Source organism: Osmerus mordax, chromosome 20, assembly GCF_038355195.1.
Source record: "Osmerus mordax isolate fOsmMor3 chromosome 20, fOsmMor3.pri, whole genome shotgun sequence".
NCBI lineage: Eukaryota > Metazoa > Chordata > Actinopteri > Osmeriformes > Osmeridae > Osmerus > Osmerus mordax.
The window spans coordinates 10,776,559-10,797,758 of record NC_090069.1 but is presented as its reverse complement, the minus strand read 5'-3'; the positions used below and the strand labels follow the sequence as shown (position 1 = coordinate 10,797,758).

Below are 21,200 nucleotides of genomic sequence, written 5' to 3'. Positions count from 1 at the left end.
TTACGTTCCGTTGCATGGTTTAAATAGAAATTGCGTTTTTGTGGTGAAAAGTGAAGCTAACGGTGGCTAATTTGCTAGCCACAGTCACTGACGTTACTAACGTCAGTGACTGTGACAGAACATGTTCGGCACTCCCCTTACTTAAATCAAAAGTAACTACTAACCTGAACTTCATTGCCACAGCCTAAGCGTTGTCAATCTGTTCATGAAAATAATTAATTTCAGCTTAAACCGTACAACGGAACGTTATATCCAATTCAACCAACGCAATCGCTACCAAGACGGACACAGCAGTAGTCTAGTACTGTACCGTAGTAGTACAATTTACCGGGGCAGCTTCTCCACACAGGGCTATATCGCATTTTGCGTTGTTACTGACAATGATCGCTACCACTGAGCTTTTTATGAATGAGCGATTTTCCACTAAATAAATGTCAAGCTTATTTACGTTTTGGGGGGCATATTTTCAGTTAGCAGATGGTACTGTTTGAATCGCGATTCCATCTTCTACTGCCGGGTAACGTCATAGAATAATCTTCAAAGGGGGTTCTTTATTAATGAATGAATGCAATGAGTAGGCTAAATGCCTGAAAATATAATGAGAAGGGAAAAACTTAAAATGACGTTTAAGTCATAGAGATTAGGTCAATTTTTACACCGGTCTGCCCAATTTATTCGTTTTGTTTCAACGATGAGGCTGCCTCTTGCAGGGGAAATGAGAAGACATCTATTTCATTCTACACTTCACTCGTATTTTCAGTTGTAAATGAGCAGAAAAAAAAAATGCTTTTAAATCTATGTCATCTTTATAAATAATAAGTATGCATTTTTATATAAAATATACAGAAATATCAGTTGTAAAAATGTCATTCAAAAACGGACCCCTGTGCAACCGACGCAAGCAAGCACACCCTACAATTTCCCCAGAAATTGTACCCTCTCTAGTTGGGATTTATTTTTATTTTTTAATTGTTTATCACTTGTATTATTGTTTTTATTGATTTTATGTAAAGCACCTTGAGCTGCAATTCTTGTATGAAATGTGCTATATAAATAAAGTCTTACTTACTTACTAGGTAAATAAACACTCCACGACGACTTACAAAAAACCGTTGCGCCACCTACTCTTCTGGCGGTGAATTGTTTTCAGCACCCACAGCCTATGGAGAACCATAAACAAAGTCTATCCGTCCGTATCCGTGCGCCCGCCCATCCGTAAACGGAGACGCAGAAGCATATTTTGGCCTTAAATATGTAGTCCTGAAAGACTACAGTGATCAGGCGATTTACATACAGGGTTCTTGCAGGTTTCAGTAAGTCAAATTTAAGACCTTTTAAGGAATGAGTTCTAAATATTACCGACGCTTCCACCAGAGTGAGTTATTTTTCCAAAACGGAAGCTAGCTAGTTTTAGTTAGCTTCCGTTACCTAGCAACCTAGCATAATACTCGTAGCAATGCTACTACCTGCTAGTGTTACTTGTTAGCCTCCTAATTGTAAATTTTGAAGCCATACTATAGCGTTTGTCACATAGTTTTTGTCTATCGGAAAATAGTCGGTTGGAATGTTCAGAATTACACATGTGTGACGGTACTCTGTGGGGCCCGCTTTCGAACGATCACATATGTATGACGCTACTCCTTAACGGGTTAAGACATTTTAAGACCATAAAGATTGAAATGTAATACCTACACGACGCATTACCCCAAAAAATATTCAAATCAAAGAAATTCTGAAAAAAACATTTTATTTAAATGAATTCAGTCATTGAAAAAGCATAAATTTAATTTACAGAAAAAAACAATCACATTAGTCATTTTTGAATATTTTTGGGGCAAAGTTTGCTGCGAGCCTTGTACCTGGAGGTGGGTACCGCTTGTAACCAACAGCGGAAATCGCTAGCCATGTCTCGTTGAGAGTACACTTTCCCATTTTCCACACATAGCCGAACTTTAACAAACTCTGAGGAAGCGCAGACATATTTCGCGGGCAGGTATTGCATTTGTAACAGGATTTGTAGTTTTATCACCGTGTACATACCAACACCAATATCCCCCAGAAAACAACATTCTGAGGGCAGCGTTCTGCTGGTTTCGTTTGTAGAGCTCCGCTTTGTAGGCTGCGACTCAATACTTTTTTGCTACTTTGTCATAACTTTCTGCGGCCAGCTATTCTGGAAATGAACGAGGGTAAAACCTTTTTTAGTCCTGACAATGAAATTTAAGACCTCGGATGAAAATCTGGCTGTTTTAAGACGTTTTAAGGCCTTAAATTAAAAGTTCTGAATTTTTTACTTTTTAAGACCCCGCGGGAACCCTGTACATATGTGCGCTTGCGCAACCTCACCGACAGGACAGTTAGCTGTTGGTGTAGAGTTTTTAACAAGACTTCTAAGTATCTGTTTACTGAGATCAAAGTCAAAGCTGTGTTCTTAGTATGTGGAGAACAGGTGTACGGTGTTCATTTTAGGACATCCTCAGATCTCAGACTCATGTGTCAGACTCATAGAGTTAATATTAAGCAACTTTTGTCTTCCAAGATGGCGTCCCCATAAATTTCTAGGAAAAGTGCTCAGTGGCGCAGTGAGGCAAGCGAGAGCGCGAAACTGGACCGCGCCATCTTTCCACTTCCGACTCTTCCGGTCTAGCTTTAAACAGTGGCTCTTTTTTTCCCTAGCTCCGAGACCTCGTGCACGCTTGCAACTAGCTGTACACGTCATACTTTGCGACAACCAGTCGCGAGCATAGATTTATATGGTTGCGAGCGTGTGAGCTAAGGTATTGCAGTGGCAGAATGGGGTACAAGTCCGATAAGAATCAGAGACATGATGCAAACTTTACGGAAATGTATGCTGTCACTGTATAGTATTCCTTTCACTTGGTTTTTAGAAATAGGCTATACGGCTAAATATAGGGCTATTCTAGATGGAACTCATCACATATGTTGCTTTTTTTCTTGTGATTTGAGTATGATTTCCAACGCATTGTATCGGATTAAATAAACTGTTAACATGAACACCTAGCGCCATCGTTGTTCTCGCCAGGCAAAGAAAGCTTAATAGTTATTTTGGTAACAGAAATCTTCCATAATGCAGACTTACCATAGCTTACTGTCAACTGTATATTCAAACGAAATGCCACGAAATTCACACTGCCTTCAAATTACATATCAGTGTAGAAATGTGGGCTGTGTTTTATATGTTCAACCTACAAAACCAAACGCCTATTAATGGATATAACGTGATCTAATAAGACTTGGAAATAATGTCATAAATAAAAGCTTGAGAAGTGTGTCTAAAATATACTTTATTTAACATTTGCCTTTGAAAGGGGCATATTAACAGAACTAGGCCTATATATAAGACGTTTCCATCAGATATAAGTGGGGGTGAAACATAGTCACTGAGGACCTTCATTGTCCCACAAAAGCAGTCTGGCTTGATGACACGATTAAAAAAAAGAATAATGGGTGTGTTTAACAAAAGCTTCTGAAGGCAAGACTAATCATATTTATATCATTTCTTATTGTGGTTATCAGTTAAAGTATTAATCTTCGTCTTTGCTCCAGATAGACATGTCAACAATCTATGCTCACGCTTAACATAATATAATATTTGCCATCATGTCAAGAACGTAAAAACGTTCTTGTCAGAAAAATCATATCTGTTTTAAAATAACGGGAAAACTATATTAACAACATTTCATGTATGTGTAACAACCATTTGCTAAGCTTGCTACAACAGGGCAGGCAACTCAAGCCATTACTCCCTGTGCTCATTCAATATGGTTCATTCAGCTCCAGGTAAATTGGCTATCGGCCAATATGAACTTTTGTGCTCGTGCCCTGTTAGTATCCGTGAGCACATTTGCAGGCAACTTTTATTGACGTAAGCAAATAAATGGGGTGCTAGTTTACCCATTTCGGATTGGTTTCAAATTTAGCAAAAATCAGGAAAAATTATTTTATGAAAAAGCCTGTAGTATGAGCCAGGTTCGAGAATCAAACAAAAATTATTGGGGGAGATAGTTTTGTAAATGTTGACTGGAGTTAATAGAATAAAAACAACCGGAAGAGCCGGAAGTCTAACAAGAAATGCAATACCACCTACATCCACCGGGGCCGTTGCTTCAAGTCGAGGGGCGAGGGGTGGGGGCTTGGTCAGACTCGAACAAAAAGGCGTCAAGTCTCAGACCAAAAGTCGTCAGACAGGTGAAACGGCTTCAGTCTCAGAAAAACCTCTTCCTTTCTACGAGTCTTTGTTTGTAATTGTTTGCCGTGATAATTAAATGCTAGTGTGATAATAAATGACCAAATCATACAAACTGTCATGATACATTATTTTCATGTAATGCAGGAATTTATTTTAAAATAGTATTTGCTGGTGCACATGTCATGCACTAACCTACATGAGAATATGATACGTGTTTGCAGTGGACGGATAGCCCCCCCCCCCCCCCCCCCCGTTGAAATGAATGAATGACTCGAAAAAAGATTTGTTCACTTTACTGAACGAGATTCAAAGAACCGAATCAGTAAAATGATCCGAACTTCCCATCACTACTACAAACAAACGCGCACGAAAATAGCACACCTTACCACCGACGAAAAGCAACAATATTTTAATAAGATAGATACTTTATGTTTTGATCCTTATTTACTGACAAGTGAACTGCTTACTCCACTAAAGTATAGTAAAAATCTGCCAAATTTGACGTTTGCTGACATCTATATTTACCACGTCCACAATCCCTCTCCATAGGCTACACTGGGGGAAGCCCTAGGCATTTAAAAGCACAGAAATCTACTGCAACTTCTCATCAAGTTCAAGTTTATTATCATATACTCAAACAGTATTTATCAGTAATGAAATTCTTTGTGCTCAATGTCCGTTCAACTTGAATGGAGAAAAAGGGTAGAACAAAAGAAGAAAAACTGTAGTGCAAAAAGATATTTCAAGGACAGTTCAGCATCCTGATGGCATGTGGGTAAAAACTATCCCTGTATCTGCTGGTCAGGATGCGTTAATGATCCCAAAATGTATCATTCTGGAGATGAAGAAAATGTTCTTGATCATAGGAAGGGGTCAGTGGCAGTCTGTTCATCAAGCGATATTAACAATACATAGCTTTTATATCACTGAACTGAATTGCCATCAGATTCTGTTGTAATATCAGTCTTACCAAATGAAAAGTAGTTTAGCATACGAACGCCACTCCAACTAGTAGCATAATATAATTCAACCATATAACTGTAGCCAAGGGTTTTATATATATTTACAGTAGGCCTATGTGCTAATTAGGTTTGGGTTTTAAAAGAAGGACACAGGCTTCCAATGCCCCGGAACCAAGACGACACTGCACGTCTCACTTTATTTAACTCACTCCGCCAGACCGTCAGAACAATGACTCCCCTTGTCACAATGAAAGCTCATAATAAAATACCTTACTTAACTAATGTTACTAGCACATTTATATCAACGTTATTCTGGACAGCTAGCATTAGACAGCTAGCATTAGCTATATCTAATGCTAGCATTATCTATATCTAATAGCATAATGCTAGCTAGCTGGTCAGAATAACGTTATACATGCTCAAACTTTTTATTCTGCTCTGTAGGAGTCCAGTGATCCCTCTTGATAGCAGCAATCCATTTCACACGACGCTCAGGGTTTTTTGGGACATTGTAAAAGGTACATTAATGTATTTGAGATTTGCTGTTATCACAGCCCACAGCACAGCAGATAGACGGCGTCTTGCAATTCAGTCCTTAAGATGGCGCCGTGACCACTGTGTGACGTCACATGAAACCCACCATGTCCTAAAACAAAGACCTTATAAAGACCTTATACAGTGTATAAGGTGTTTATTTTAGGATATGGTGGGTACATCCTCAGAATGTCAAACTCAAACAATGTCCTAAAACTCAAACGATACATTTTAGGACATGGTATATGGAGTTTGTTTGTAGTATCCATGTTTGGTTTGAGAGTGTTTTGTCTGAGAATGACAACGTTTGGTTTGAGAGCGTTTTGTCTGAGAATGACAGAGGTTTTTCTGAGACAGACGCCGTTTCGCCTGAGTCTGACGACTTTTGGTCTGAGACTTGACGCCTTTTCGTTTGAGTCTGACACATGAGTCTGAGATCTGAGGATGTCCTAAAATGAACACTGTACAGGTGGCTGTGTTGAAGGATTACAATTTGAATCGGCACTAAAGAAAAAAAGTAATGCAGACATAACTAGAGAGGGTACAATTTCTGGGGAAATTGTAGGGTGTGCTTGCTTGCGTCGGTTCTACAGGGATTTTAATGCCATTTTTACAACTGATATTCCTGTATATTTTATATAAAAATACATAGGGCCTACTTATTATGCATAAATATTACATAGATTTAAAAGCATCTTTTTTTTGCTGCTCATTTACAACTCAAAATACGAGTGAAGTGTAGAATGAAATATGATGTCTTCTCATTTCCCCTGCAAGAGGCAGCCTCATAGCTGAATCAAAACGAATACATTTGGCAGACCGGTGTAAAAATGGACCTAATCTCTATGACTTAAACGTCCTTTTAAGTTTTCCCTTCTCGTGATATTTTCAGGCATTTAGCCTACTCATATTGCATTCATTCATTAATAAAGAACCCCCTTTGAAGATTATTCTACGACGTTACCGGCAGAAGATAGAATCGCGATTCAAACAGTACCATCTGCTAACTGAAAATATGCCCCCAAAAACGTAAATAAGCTTGACATTTATTTAGTGGAAAATCGCTCATTCATAAAAAGCTCACTGGTAGCGATCATTGTCAGTAACAACGCAAAATGCGATATAGCCCTGTGTGGAGAAGCTGCCCCGGTAAATTATACTACTACGGTACAGTACTAGACTACTGCTGTATTCGTCTCGGTAGCGATTGCGTTGGTTGAATTGGATTTAACGTTCCGTTGTACGGTTTAGGCTGAAATTAATTATTTTCATGAACAGATTGACAAAGTTTAGGCTGTGGCAATGAAGTTCAGGTTAGTAGTCAGATAGTTTCCCTATTGAAAGACTTTTGAGTAAGGGGAGTGCCGAACATGTTCTGTCGCCGTTTGACTTGAACAGCTGAGGAGTTTTTGTTAGCTACTCACACTAGTGTCTCGGGTAGGCTACAGCGTTGCAGTGAGCTACACTGGTTTGAAACCACAGGTAATGGTAATTTCACCAACAAATTGTTTACTAATGTCAGAATAAATCATACAACGAAAATGTATATGTGAGGAATGTTTATTTTAACGATTGAAAACAGATACATCATAGACCACTGTAGTATGTGTTGCCCGGGCAACACAGGCTAATGTCATGATGCTAATACTTCAGTAAAATAGTAGACTACTGTTTCCGAAAGTAGATGTACTTCCTTAATAATATCAGCTTATATTGTACATTACACATCACAATTGTGTGTCATATCACAAAGTAAAATTAGTAAATAGTTATCACCCTGGCCTCTTTTCTTGTGGCGTTTCTGCAGCTGCCTTGCAGTAAAGCTATAGTTAGCCTAGCTATCCCCCAAGTTAACAGATGCGAAACGAATGTTCTGCCAAAGGTAGTCACGCGTGTTTTCGTGACGTTAGTGACGCAGTGACGTTAGCAACGTAAGTGACTGTGGCTAGCAAATTAGCCACCGTTAGCTTCACTTTTCGCCACAAAAACTTAACTTAAGCCTAAACCATGCAACAGAACGTAAATTCCAATAGAAGCAACTCAATCGCTACCAAGACGAAACTTTTGACACCTACGTTGTCTATGTAGGCCAAATATTGACTGAGTTTTAGGGGGGCAAAAAGAAATAAAAAAAATAATTATATATATGTGAGAGAACAAAGGTTGCGCCCTTGCCGAAGGCAAAGCACACCCAATAAGAACTTGACTGATTCAGTGGGCGCGGGCCGCTGATGATTTGCTAGTTAAGCTGCAGACCCTGATCATCACCTGTCAGCTGCTGTCCTTCGCATATCCACCTCAGACATTCAGCCAGATTTCGATGCACTTGTTCAAGCCCACTAGATTTCTCTCACAGAATAAAATGAACTTAAAAAAAGTATTGCTTTTTGTATAAAGTTGATCAATTGCATATCTTTAACATACTGCAAAACAACTTTTCAGTGATTGTGAAGGCCAACTAGTTACAAATAAAATGAAACACTGATGTAATGATTGTTTTTGTTTTGAGTCTTTATTACTTCTATAGTCTTTTCTTATATGACCTACACCAACATTTAAAATATTAATATAAATATTTACAGAATATCCTTATTCTTCTGATAACCAGTAGCAGCTAATCAAAATATGTACTGTACTGTTTTTATTATGGGAGAAAATGAATAGTGAGCAGAATTAAGTTCAAGTTATCGTTGATACGGCCCTCCAACACATTTCAGGTTTCTCATGTGGCCCCTTGTAAAAATTAATTGCCCACCCCTGAGTTACAGAGCTGGGCCATGGAGCTAGGATTTTGATGCTAGGGAGAGTGTGGCAAGCTGGTTTATCCAAGGCCAAAGAGCAAGAAGGCCAAATTACAGGTGTTGGCCATCTGAAGGGCATGCGACAGCAAGGGGGGACCCGCTATAAGATTTTGAGCCATGAAATGTTAGGTCTCATTTCAGGGAAGCACTTTTAAACAGTAGCACTTTCTATATTGAAATGTTTTATTTTGCTTAAAATGTTTTAGTTTGGCAGCTCAGTTAAGCACTTAAAACATTTTTATGTTAATATACAGTATAATTGTGATTCAAATAAAAAAAGTATTTACCTACACCTTATTCTTGTTTAAGACAATTTACATATTATATATGAATGTCTATGGAGCGTGATAAAAAGGTGACCTTGAAATTGTGGCAACGCAAAATTTGGGTGCACATAAATGTTGTGCTGGTGCACCCAAATAAAAAAGTTAGGCGCACCAGTGCAACCAAGGCAAAAAGTTAGTCTGGAGCCCTGCCGTTGCATACGTTGTCCTGCTAACGCACACATAATTCATGGGAGAAGGAAAAATAGAGAGAGAGAGGGAAAGAGAGAAATACTTAGTTTGGCAAGTTAACACATTTGCTGCAGGTTTATTGACTTATCATTATTCCATTTAGATGAGTGTGAGTGTTACTGTGTGCAAAACACACACACACACACACCAAGTAAATGCTTGTACCCAGAAGTTGCCAGCTAAATCAGCAAAAAATGCACACCACCAGCCCCCTACGCCAAGAAAAGTGCTTATTATTCTGACATTGAATAATTGTGATGTTTCTGGGGGGTTTTTTCCCAAGAAAGGGTGATGGAAGGCAGTCACATATCATATATCGGATACAGGATCAGAACAAAACGCTGGGTGATTTATGGAAATAGAAAGAACAAAAAGATGTTTGTACAGTATTCAGGCTGGCTTGTGGTAGAGACCCCATCTTGTTCTACCGTAGCAGATCAGATTCAATGAAGTCTAAATTCAGGTCTGGGACAGTCCATCATGCAGACTATTAGTCAGGTTCTTGTTTTTGTTCTACTTTAGAGAGGTAGAAGAAGCACTGAGAGAAAAGTTGATATTCATGATGCCCTTGTTTTTATCATCCAGATAGGCTTACACATGTCTACACATGCCAAAGCACAGGCTTTCGAGCCAATGTCATTACACATAGGACTTCAATGTAATCTCACCATGTAATGTTGTCGAGCAATTGCAATTCAGCAGGCTTAAGAGGCCCAGTGAAAGCAGGCCACTGTTGATCAGTACATTGGTAGATAGAACCCGGCTGATTGCCTCTCAGAGAATTCAAAGTAAGTAATGGTTCAATTTGAAGGGCACGAGGAGCTATTCAAACATAAATAATTTTGAGGAACTTTTGCAGGTAGGAGGACCTATGTAGTAGAAGGAAAAGACTGAACATTGAAGCATTTGATCTCCCTCATTCAAGTACATTTCCTGTGCGTGTTATTTGAAAGCAGAATTCCTTTGTTATAACCAGGCAATTGCTGAAATGCGGCATGAAATACAATGCAAAGTTAAGGCGCTTTCAGGAAACGCGCTTAAACTAAATCGATTAGTTGGTAGTTGACCATGGGTGCAAATTGAGAATCTATTTTCCTTTCATCAAGAGCCATTGTTGAGGATCGCCTGTACTTTTGTGCAGTAGTGTTCACCTTTACCCTGCATCTGCCTGAAGTGACATACTCTGAACCTCACTGTATGAAGATAGAGGAAAGAGAGAGGGCAGAGAGAGGCCAAGGTCTACCAAACACTTTCACTACTTTACAATAAACTGTTTTGAAGCATCATTGAATGTACCATTGCCATCTAACTAATAATGCTAATAATCTGTCTGTGTGTCTGTTTCATAGTGGGATTTTAGGGCAACAAGTTTCCCAACATTATTTTGAGAACCAGGCACTGTGCAAAGTTGTAATTTTGCAGGTGTCAGTTTCAAGGAAGACGTGCGGTGTGTTTGACGTTGTTTGGATGAGCGCTTCCAGGTCCCCAACAATTATTTGGTGCCAGTTTTGTGTATAGATCCCTTTCAACCAGGTTAGCTGGCACTATACATAGCGTTGAGCTGCACCAGAGGCTGTACAACGTTTAACTGAGCGCCATAAGCACTTGATGGCAGAACATTGATTCAGCTTCTTTCAAAAGGTTTTCTTAGTGGATGAAATTCTGGCTAGCTAACATTGATATAGCATGCCCCAAACGGCATACGATGTTCCTACGAATTTTGCCTCCTCAGACTGTTGTCGGTGTCTTATTTATTAAAATCTCAAGTGTACACTTGAGGGGGGGGGGGTAACCCTAATCAAAGAACGAATATCATTCACGTCTTACTGCTAAACCTAGCGGTCACGCGGAAGTGAATGAAGAAAACAAATCCTTTCGGTTTTCTTTTCGGAGTGTATGTATTCAGATCACGTGAAAAATGATCCAAAGACTCGTAACCGAAGACACAGTCGTGGTTTCTCTTGGTTTCGGTTTCCTCTACCAGTACTGAGTCTATGCAGCTGACGTGAAAATGATCCAAAGACTCGTACCCGAATGAAGGAATCGTTCCCCTCCCGACCGTGTCTTCGGGTAAAAGATTCGTTCCTCTGCCGACCGAGTCTTCGGGTTAAAGAATTGTTCTTCTGCCGACCATGTCTTCGGGTAAAAGATTTGTTAATCTCCTGAGTCTTTTGGTACGAGTGTCAGTCTCAGAATTTTCTATATAATTTTCTAATCTAAGACCATTTTACTTGAATTTCACATTCCATTAAATACAGTACAACATGACAGTTTGTATGGTTTTAAATTGTCATTTATTATCACACTGGCATTTAATTAGCACATCAAACAATTACACGGCACTAAACTGTAAGTGTAAATGTAAAGTGAAAATAACAAAACCAGTCAATATGACTTGTGAACGAATATCATTCACGTCTTACTATACTAAGCATAGCAGTCACGTGAAAGGGAATGAGGTATCTGTTTCCTCTACTAAACCTATGCAGGTCACGTGAAAAAGGATCGAAGACTCGTACCTGAAGACACAGTCTGGAAATGAACAAATAATTTATGTTTGCTCTAGCTACCAATCCTGAGGCTATGCAGGTCATGTGAAAAATGATCCAAAGACTCTTAACTGACGATAGGTCACTTGAAAAAGGATCCGAAGACTTGTACCCGAAGACACATTCGGAAGATGGCTGAATCATTTCTGTTTCCTCTACGAGCCTATGCAACTGTCCCAATGCGCGGCCACAAGAAAATGAACGAATCACTCAATTCTAGGGGTGTAACAATATATTGTGGAACAATATATCGCAATACAAACATTTTACAATATGTATCGTAGAATTATGGCAATATTTTTACAATATGACATCCGTTTGATCCTATTGGTTGAGCTACCAACGTGCGACCTACTCTGCACCTGCGTCATGCGTGCATTCATTGCATTCACAGAAATCGCTTGAACTGAGTTAACTAAATTGTGTACAACAAAGAAAATTATTGAAAATGTTTAATGTTGTGGAAATAAATCTGTTAATTGAATTTCAGTTTCATTTTAAACAAAAATCTAAATATCATGATACTTATTGTATCGTACACCCAGTATCATGATGCTTATTGTATCGTGAGCTGAGTGTATCTTTACACCCCTACTCAATTCTAAGAATTCATTCAAAATGAACGAATCATTCATGTCACATCGACACATCACTATTGTTGGCATCTGCCGAACAAGCACACTGTATTCTCCCTTATCTGCTCGAGACATATTAAAAAGCCTTGTTGCGTTTTCTGTCTCTGTTTCTAATAAAATGTTAGCAAGTACGTTCTTCCAACTCATTCTCCATCTCCTCCTCATACAATTTCAATGGTTCTCTCAGAATGTTTCTTTGTGTCTTTTCTCATAGCTAGGTAGCTAGCTATAGACAATAGATAGATAGTTACCTAGCTATATTGGGGAAGATGCTAAAAATATTGTTTTGTTTACCAAACCACTTCTTCTGTGAGGCTAGCACTTACTATCTCATCTTGATTGATGTCATGCACTGCAGTGCTCATTATCTTCCTCGTTTTACCTCAAGACTTGTTGATGCAAAACCAGGCACAGTGCAACTTGCCTGCATTATGTAGTCAGCTTCTGAAAAACAGGTAATTAGAAAGCAGTAAGATGCATTTTAAAAGTCTGAGAGAGAGTCAGAGAAAGAAAGAAAGACATGCACCTGTCACAGAACCAGCGCTTATACTTCACATAACTGTATGTCTTTGTGTGTCTGCGTGTGTGCTTTTACATCTGTATCAATTATGTTTGCTTATTTGTGCTTTGATAATGAATTTACTGAGTGCATATGTGTATGTATGGGGTAGAGGTCAATATCTGAGATTGTACTGTTGATACTTTAAGTGTTTGCTTCCATGACATATATGTGCTTTGGAAGGACATGGCCATACCTATAACCAATTTAAAACCTCCTGTACTCCAACTGGGATTTATAAATCTGTCTTGACTGAGGTGTCAAAATCAAAGAATCAGAATTGTGCAGATAGACTTAATTGTGCATTGAGACCAGCCAACCTGAGCTGGCAAGTGACATTTCTATTGTGGCCTCTCCCCAGTTTCCATTCACACACCACCCCCATGCCTCTCCCATATACCCCATGACATTGTTTGTTGAGATGCTACCTCTAAACATCTTTGTCAAGAATAAGATTTCTTGACATAAAAATGAACAACTATTCAGCCAAAGGGATTATTGCAAATCCCTGCAATCAAAAGTGGTCTGCCTCCAGATATTTCAAATGCCCCGGACTAAAGCTAAATAAGCAGTTCATATTATGTGAAATATTTACATCAGTGCTTGTTTAGACAATAGCAAATTGAGTAAGTAAATATTATGTTTAATTAAAATAAGTGTAATATGTGTCAAGACAATTCCTTAGAACTGGTTTATTGTTTGGTGGTACAGTATACTGAATTGTTATTGACCCGTATTGATATAATAATTCATGTCTCTATTTGTGAATTTGTGATTAAATTAGGGTCCTGGCTTTTGGCTTGATGGTGGGCCACAGATCTGGCTGGTGGATACAACTGTGTGGTTTTTCCATGCTGATGCATTTGTTACTTGGCAAACATAATTACAAGCCACACAGCTACCCTGTGGCTATGGTTTGCATTACCTCTGCATAGATAACGCACAATCTTCCTCTGGATTTAAGATTGCAGAGGATGATGTCAAGCAGCAGTTTTCCCCTTCAGGGCACAACAAATTGATTCTCATTTCGTAGTACAGTTGTTTCTATGGCCGTCTGGTGACAGCTGCTTTTGAACTGGAAGGGAGTGTTTTTTTTCAACGTTTTTGCTTTTCAGTCAAGGACACTGTAGACATTTACACTGTGATGTATATTGTTTGTTTTGTGAACTTCATTAATGTAAAATGGCCTAATACATGCAAGAGTACTTCTTATTGAGTATTTAGCTTACAGTACGACTATGGAATCGCTACTGTATCATGAATGCCAATGGTTACAATGACTTTTATCGTAGAACAATTTTTACTTCTCCATTTGCTTTTGGACTTATCTGGTCTTTGGCCTCTGAGATTGCCAGTACAGTACAAATGTTTGTCAAAAACTATTTGATAGACTATTTCCGTTTTGATTCACATTTTCTTACCGAGAGGATCAAGATGACTTGATGTAGCATTAAGATTACATTAAATTCCATGTAACTACATAGGAATACCTATTGTAAAAACATTGGAAGTACATAGGAATTGCTCTGTGTTTAAATTATATTAAGTGTTAGCTGTAGATGTTTCAAAAGTGTAAGAAAAGATAGTATCGGGGAGGGGTGTAAGGAGTGAATGGATATTGTAAAGGGACAGTTGAAGGTTGATTTACCAAAACAAGTTCAATGTTAACATCCACTTACCCTTGGAAAACCCACCCTTCCCTTACCAGGTTTTACTGAATAACTTGTACCACTAAACCATAATGAAGTTTAACTGCATACCAGTTCCTTTGTAAATCCAATGTTGTTACTATAGGTATTGCTATGGAGGTACATGCTAGTTAACCTAATCTTAATGGAAATCTCATTTATAGTTCTACTTCTTGTTTTCTACCTTGCAGGGAGTTTGCACGTTGGAAGGTGAGGAACACAGCTATTGAGAGGAGGGACTTGATCCGGAACCCTGTCCCACTCATGCCAGAGTTCCAGCGAAGCGTTCGCTTGCTGGGGCGAAGACCCTCCACTCAACAGTTCATTGATACCATCATCAAGAAGTATGGAACACACATCCTCATATCTGCCACGCTGGGAGGTAAGATTATTACATTTACTTTTACAAGTATTCATTTAGAACATTATTAATTTTATACAAAACAACAGTGACAAACACAGCATACAGTTAATTCAGCCGTTAATCAAGGACTAGAAGTTTTAACAGAATTGCCTTGGTTAATCAAGGAACAATCTCTATTTTACTAGAAACAATACAATAATAGCATCATGGTGGTGTGATCAAACAATTCTGGAAGGTTCTGGTGTCCGAGAGTTCCTTTGAATCCCTAAGGGGTTCGTTTAAGAGCATGAATTGGATCCCTCCCGTTTGGAATTTACCTTACGTTTGGTTTTTGGGCACACATTTTCCTGTTATAGCAGCCTGTGTTCAGCATAATTTCAGATGAAATATAGAATTTCCGTCGAGTAGAAGGGAGTTTCATAGGTAGAAGGTGTAGAGTTGCCATATCATACAGGCCCTCAAGGTGAATCAGCCTACTGACTAAATATGAATCAGGAAATGCAATATTGTGGTGAAATATGATACGATGGTGAAGTATAAATACCACAAAGTAAAGAGTATTGAACGTTACCATAGACACAAAAGTGACTAAATATTGGTGATATATGAAGAAATTGTGACTCAGGGTTGGTTATAACATTGGTTGTTATTAGATTCCTCTATCTCTCTCCCCCTCCCTCTCTTCCACTGCTGTCTCCACTGGTACAATAAGTGTCACCAGATTATATTTTAACCCTGAGGGAATTAGATGAAAGTTATGGCCTGGAGGTTTCTAATCTCAAACTTTGTTACCCATTAAAGAACTCCATTTGTGAGGAGATAAACCCAGAGAACCGAAGTGTACTGAATGGCGGTCTGTGGGCCATCTCTCTGTCAATTACATCTTAATAGATAAAGAAGTACGGCACAAGACAGCATTTTATGACCAAAATACAACAACAAAACAGGTGTCTGTTAATGATATACAGGTAAATCAATACCTTCCCTCTCATGTATGGCTTTTACATACACAATAGCTTGTATTATTTTATTGCATGGCCCCAGAAAATAATTTATACAAATAAAAATACACACGTCTATACACACACATCGACAATCAACTGCATTATTAGTGGCACCCCTTGAGTAAAAAGTGGAATAAAAGGTCACCTGTTTGTAATTCATCTTAATGTCACATTGATTTTTTTTTTGAACAATCCAACCATAAGTTGCAGTAAATTGATTTTGAGAACATTTTAATAATTCTGTCATCAATAAATCATTATTTTTAATATCAAATGTAAAAATATCTGGAGAAGGTCAAGATTTTCATGGGTGTACTTATATTTTACAACAAATTTTTATGTATCTTTTAAATAAGTATGTACACTTATTATATAATAATAATAATTATTATTATATAATTATAGATTGCATAGATTAAAAAGCATACAGAATGTTTTTTTCCTTTTTGATTACACTTCAAAATATTATGCAAGAGGTACCTTAGGCTAGAGGTGATGTGTGGCTCACATTGTTGAAACAGCTGCATTATAACAAAAAAATTGGGCAATCCTGTGTAAAGATTAGGGCTGGGTATTGGTTTGGTTTTTTAGATACCGGTGCCAAGTCGATACTTTTAAAACGGTATTGGTGCGTAAAGGGTGTCTGAACCAATACATTTATTGAAATTGAACAATATATTAAAGGTTTAAAATATACTTAAAGATGCTGTAAAGTGGAATTGACAATGAGTTTTAAGTTCATCACAGCACAGAAGACGTAGATAGGTTGGGTTTTTGCCCCGCCTATACAAAACCTGAGCTGAAAACGATGGAAGAAACTGTTTAACGGTCTAACTCCACAATTCAGTGCGACAAAGTTTTCACGCTTTGCACATGCTTTCAGGAACTCATTTCACACATATGTAATGTACTGAGAAGCAAATCATGGAATTTGCTTTACGACATCTTTAAATATACAAATATAAGTAAATACAAAACACAACAAAAACTATCAACCAATAACGTTTGTCTGCCATGTTCTCCAACTTTCCGTGTTGTTGTTACAACGTTATCACGTGAATTATCTCAGTCAGGATTTATTTTTTACCACATGAATGCAGTATAATTTAACTAGCGATCATGTGCGGTGATGATGAGTCTTTCGTCCGTTTCGTAACACCAGAGGAGCACCAGAGGGCAAATATTTCAATTGACAGCTCAGAGATTTAAGTGGCACCGAAATCTGCGTAATGATTTGGGCTGTTAAATACCGGTCATCTAGGTACCGGTGCCATATTGGGACCCAACCCTAGTAAAAATTATCCAAAACTGTAAAATGCCTTAAACTTCCCCATTCTGTTCTCCCCTTCTACTGATGTGTTTAAGCATTTACTCATACTGCAATTAATTAATAAAGAAACCTCTTTGAAAAAAGCTGATTTAATTAACATTGCCACTCTCTCAAAATTCAACAGTTCAAACAGTAGCCTTACCATCTGTTAACTGAAAGTGCGTAAAAAAATTATGAGCTTGAAATGTATTTGTGAAGTTTCCATAAAGTTTGCGACTGGGAGATCCGGTGTTTTGCCGTTGGACAACTAACAGGGTATCAGCTACTGTAAGGCACATGCTAACAGGCATAATCTACCATTATTTATGCTCACCTGGATGAGGCTGGTTGTAATCATAGTTCGATGGAAGGCTACATTATGCCTCCTTAAAGCTTCACTGCTCACTTGGCCATATTGGCGTTGTAAAAGCTATAGCTTCTAAATGACAGTATACCAAAAAAATATAACAAAGATTTGGGGAGATGAATTTCCATTTGAAAGGTTGTCCAGCAAGTAAGTCCTTGATTAATGATGCCTAAGGCAAAGGAAATCAAATCCCTGTAGTCTACACAGTTTGTGTAGTCTACACAGCAACAACACAGACCTTCCAGCTATATCTACTGAAATAAAGCATCCACTTTAAATGTTGCCTTTCTCTTAGTTAGCTTCGAGAATCTCACCCATAAATAAAACCCAGCTCCGCTCCCACTTGTCTATTATGGATCCTGTTACCGATCTCTGCTTGTACCTTGACTCCTCTGTGACTAAACAACCCCTCTGCTTTTGGATCCCTCTTAAGAGTCTGTTCTTGTTCCAGCAGTGTAGCAAAATGTTATTGTTTTTTCTGTATCGCATTAACACTAATATTATTCCTGTTACCAGCTTTCAGCACCATCCATCAGATCCATCCATATACTTTCGGCTCTCGAGATCGGTGGCTACAGGTGCAGCTGGCTGAAAGAGACATATTTTGGGGGGATCTCGAAGTGCTTATTCAAACAACGTAGAACGCAGCACTGCACGTCCTTGCCTTCTGAAATGGATACTTTGCACACTACCCGGTTCTCAAGCTAGTCATTAAACAATCTTTGGCCTTTCCATCCCACTATAAAACTTGCAAAGACAGACGCACGCACGCACACACACACACACACACACACACACACACACACACACACACACACACACACACACAGACAGAGATTTTTGATACTTCAAAAGTTCAAAGCAACTGGAACATTTTACATTTACATTTAGTCATTTAGCAGACGCTCTTATCCAGAGCGACTTACAGTAAGTACAGGGACATTCCCCCGAGGCAAGTAGGGTGAAGTGCCTTGCCCAAGGACACAACGTCATGTGGCATGGCCGGGAGTCGAACCAGCGACCTTCTGGTTACTAGCCCGATTCTCTAAGCGCTCAGCCACCTGACTCCCAGGTGTTACAAACTTGCCTGGAAGAACCATGTTTATTTTGACCCCATGCACAGTGAGTAGAATGTTAAGAAACTCAAAAAATCCCCATTCGTCCCTGTTGGAGAATGAGGAAAGAAACATGTTGGAGTCACCAAGTCTCCAAAACTACCATTAGATGCCACCTCCATGCCAACAAATTACTTGGAAGGCATGCAAGAAAAAAGCCTGTCCCTTCATCTCCACACAAACATACAGTGAGGGAAAAGATTATTTGATTCCCTGATGATTTTATACGTTTGCCCACTGACAAATAAATGATCAGTCTATAAGTTTAATGGTAGGTTTATTTGAACAGTGAGACACAGAATAACAAACACATAAAATCCTGAAATACGCATGTCAAAATGTTTATAAGTTGATTTGTATTTTAATAAGTGAGTAAGTATTTGACCCCTCTGCAAAACAGAACTTGGTGGTAAAACCCTTGCTGGTAATCACAGAGGTCAGACATTTATTGTACTTGCCCACCAGGTTTGCACACATCTCAGGAGGGATTTTGTCCCACTCCTCCTGCAGTCATTAAGGTTTCGAGGCTGACGTTTGGCAAGTCGAACCTTCAGCTCCCTCCACAGATTTTCTGTGGGATTAAGGTCTGGAGACTGGCTAGGCCACTCCAGGACCTTAATGGGCTTCTTCTTGAGCCACTCCTTTCATGCCCTGGTCGTGTGTTTTGGGTCATTGTCATGCTGGAATACCCATCCACGACCCATTTTCAATGACCTGGCTGAGGGAAGGTTCTCACCCAAGATTTGATGGTACATGGCCCCGTCCATCATCCCTTTGATGCGGTGAAGTTGTCCTGTCCCCTTAGCAGAAAAACCCCCCAAAGCATAACGTTTCCACCTCTGTGTTTGACGGTGGGGATGGTGTTCTTGGGGTCATAGGCGGCATTCCTCCTCCTCCAAACACGGCGAGTTGAGTTCATGCCAAAGAGCTTGATTTTGTATCATCTGACCACAACACTTTCACCCAGTTCTCCTCTGAATCATTCAGATGTTCAGACGGGCCTGTACATGTGGTTTCTTTAGCAGGGGGGCCTTGTGGGCGCTGCAGGTTTTCAGTCCTTCACGGCGTAGTGTGTTAACAATTGTTTTCTTGGTGACCATGGTCACAGCTTCCTTGAGATCATTGACAAGATCATCCCAAGATCATCCTGTGTAGTTCGCCACAAAAACAGTTTCTTCGCCACAAAAACAGTTTCTTCCCTTCCGCTGTTGGCCTTTTCAACAAGGCCAAGGGACCACACTGACTCTAATGACTTCTTGCTTAAAACACACTGCTTTTTGCACTGCATTACAACATGGTATCTTGTACATTTGTACTATTTGTAATATTTGTATTTTAGTATTTTTATATTGTAATTTACGGCAATTTATATTTTATTTTATTGTATATTTAATTCTTCTAATCCCACTTAGTACTGCTTCTAATCCCACTTAGTAATGCTAGTTTATGTACCCTTAGTATAGTTAGTCCACATATTTAAATTTTAGGTATATGTTTATTGTATGCACCTTCCTGCCAAAGCAAATTCCTTGTCTGTGCAAACTTTCATGGCGAATAAATCCCATTCTGATTCTGATTCTGAGCTCCTCACCGTTCTCATGATCATTGCAGCTCCACGAGGTGAGATCTTGCATGGAGCCCCAGACCGAGGGAGATTGACAGTCCTTTTGTGTTTCTTCCATTTGCGAATAATCGCACCAACTGTTGTCACCTTCTCACCAAGCTGCTTGGCAATGGTCTTGTAACCCATGCAAGCCTTGTGTTTGTCTACAATCTTGTCCCTGACATCCTTCGACAGCTCTTTGGTGTTGGCCATGGTGGAGAGTTTGGAATCTGAGTGTCTTTTTTCCAGGTAACAGACTGAGATTAGGAGCACTCCCTTTAACACTAGAAGCGATTCTTTTTTTTCCCTTGCATTCCAAAGCTGCATTTCTCTTTTCTATCAGCAGATGTCGCAAGGGCTCCCGTATGCGAGTCTTCTGTTATTCAAACAAAGTTTAATATACCTAACAGTGGCGGTCCTGGCCAATTGGCGCCCCAGGGCGATGTTTACCCCTGCCGGCCCCCATGCCAGCAGCGGGCGCCAAACAAAAAAATATAAAATTAAAATGCCGCCCCAGGCCTGGTTCGCCTGTGCCTAGAACCGCTACTGATACCTAAATTGTATAATATACCTAATGTGTATAGTTGGCTGTGCTTGCTTTTGGCAAGAGCACAACCTTTGTTCCCTCTCATGTCACCCTGGGATCTGCGACCGTGACCCCTTCATCCTCTGCCAGGAACCTCGGGGTGACCATGGATGACAAGCTCTCCCTCACAGCCCACATTGCTGCGGTCTCCCGGAGAAACATCCGGAAGATCAGGAGATACCTTTATGAGCATTCCACAAAGCTGCTAGTCAAAGCACTTGTCTTCTCAAAGTTGGACTACTGCAACTCGCTGCTCGCCGGTCTCCCAGCATGCGCAACCTGCCCTATCCAGAGGATTCAGAACGCGGCAGCCCATCTGGTCTTCAATCTACCCAGACGCTCCCATGTTACCCCGCTCCTCATCTCCCTCCACTGGCTTCCCATCACGGCCCGTATCAG

At 39.5% G+C, this 21,200-nt stretch overlaps 1 protein-coding gene across 1 annotated transcript in view; it reads left to right on the top strand.

Moving 5' to 3' along the window:
- Window positions 1–21,200, top strand: part of brinp1 (bone morphogenetic protein/retinoic acid inducible neural-specific 1) — a 267,761-nt gene that overhangs the window by 121,362 nt on the left and 125,199 nt on the right. Inside the window, exon 3 of the mRNA XM_067258344.1 lies at window positions 14,645–14,835. Within this exon, the coding sequence (XP_067114445.1) occupies window positions 14,645–14,835 (191 nt within the window). The remainder of the gene's footprint in view (window positions 1–14,644; window positions 14,836–21,200) is intronic.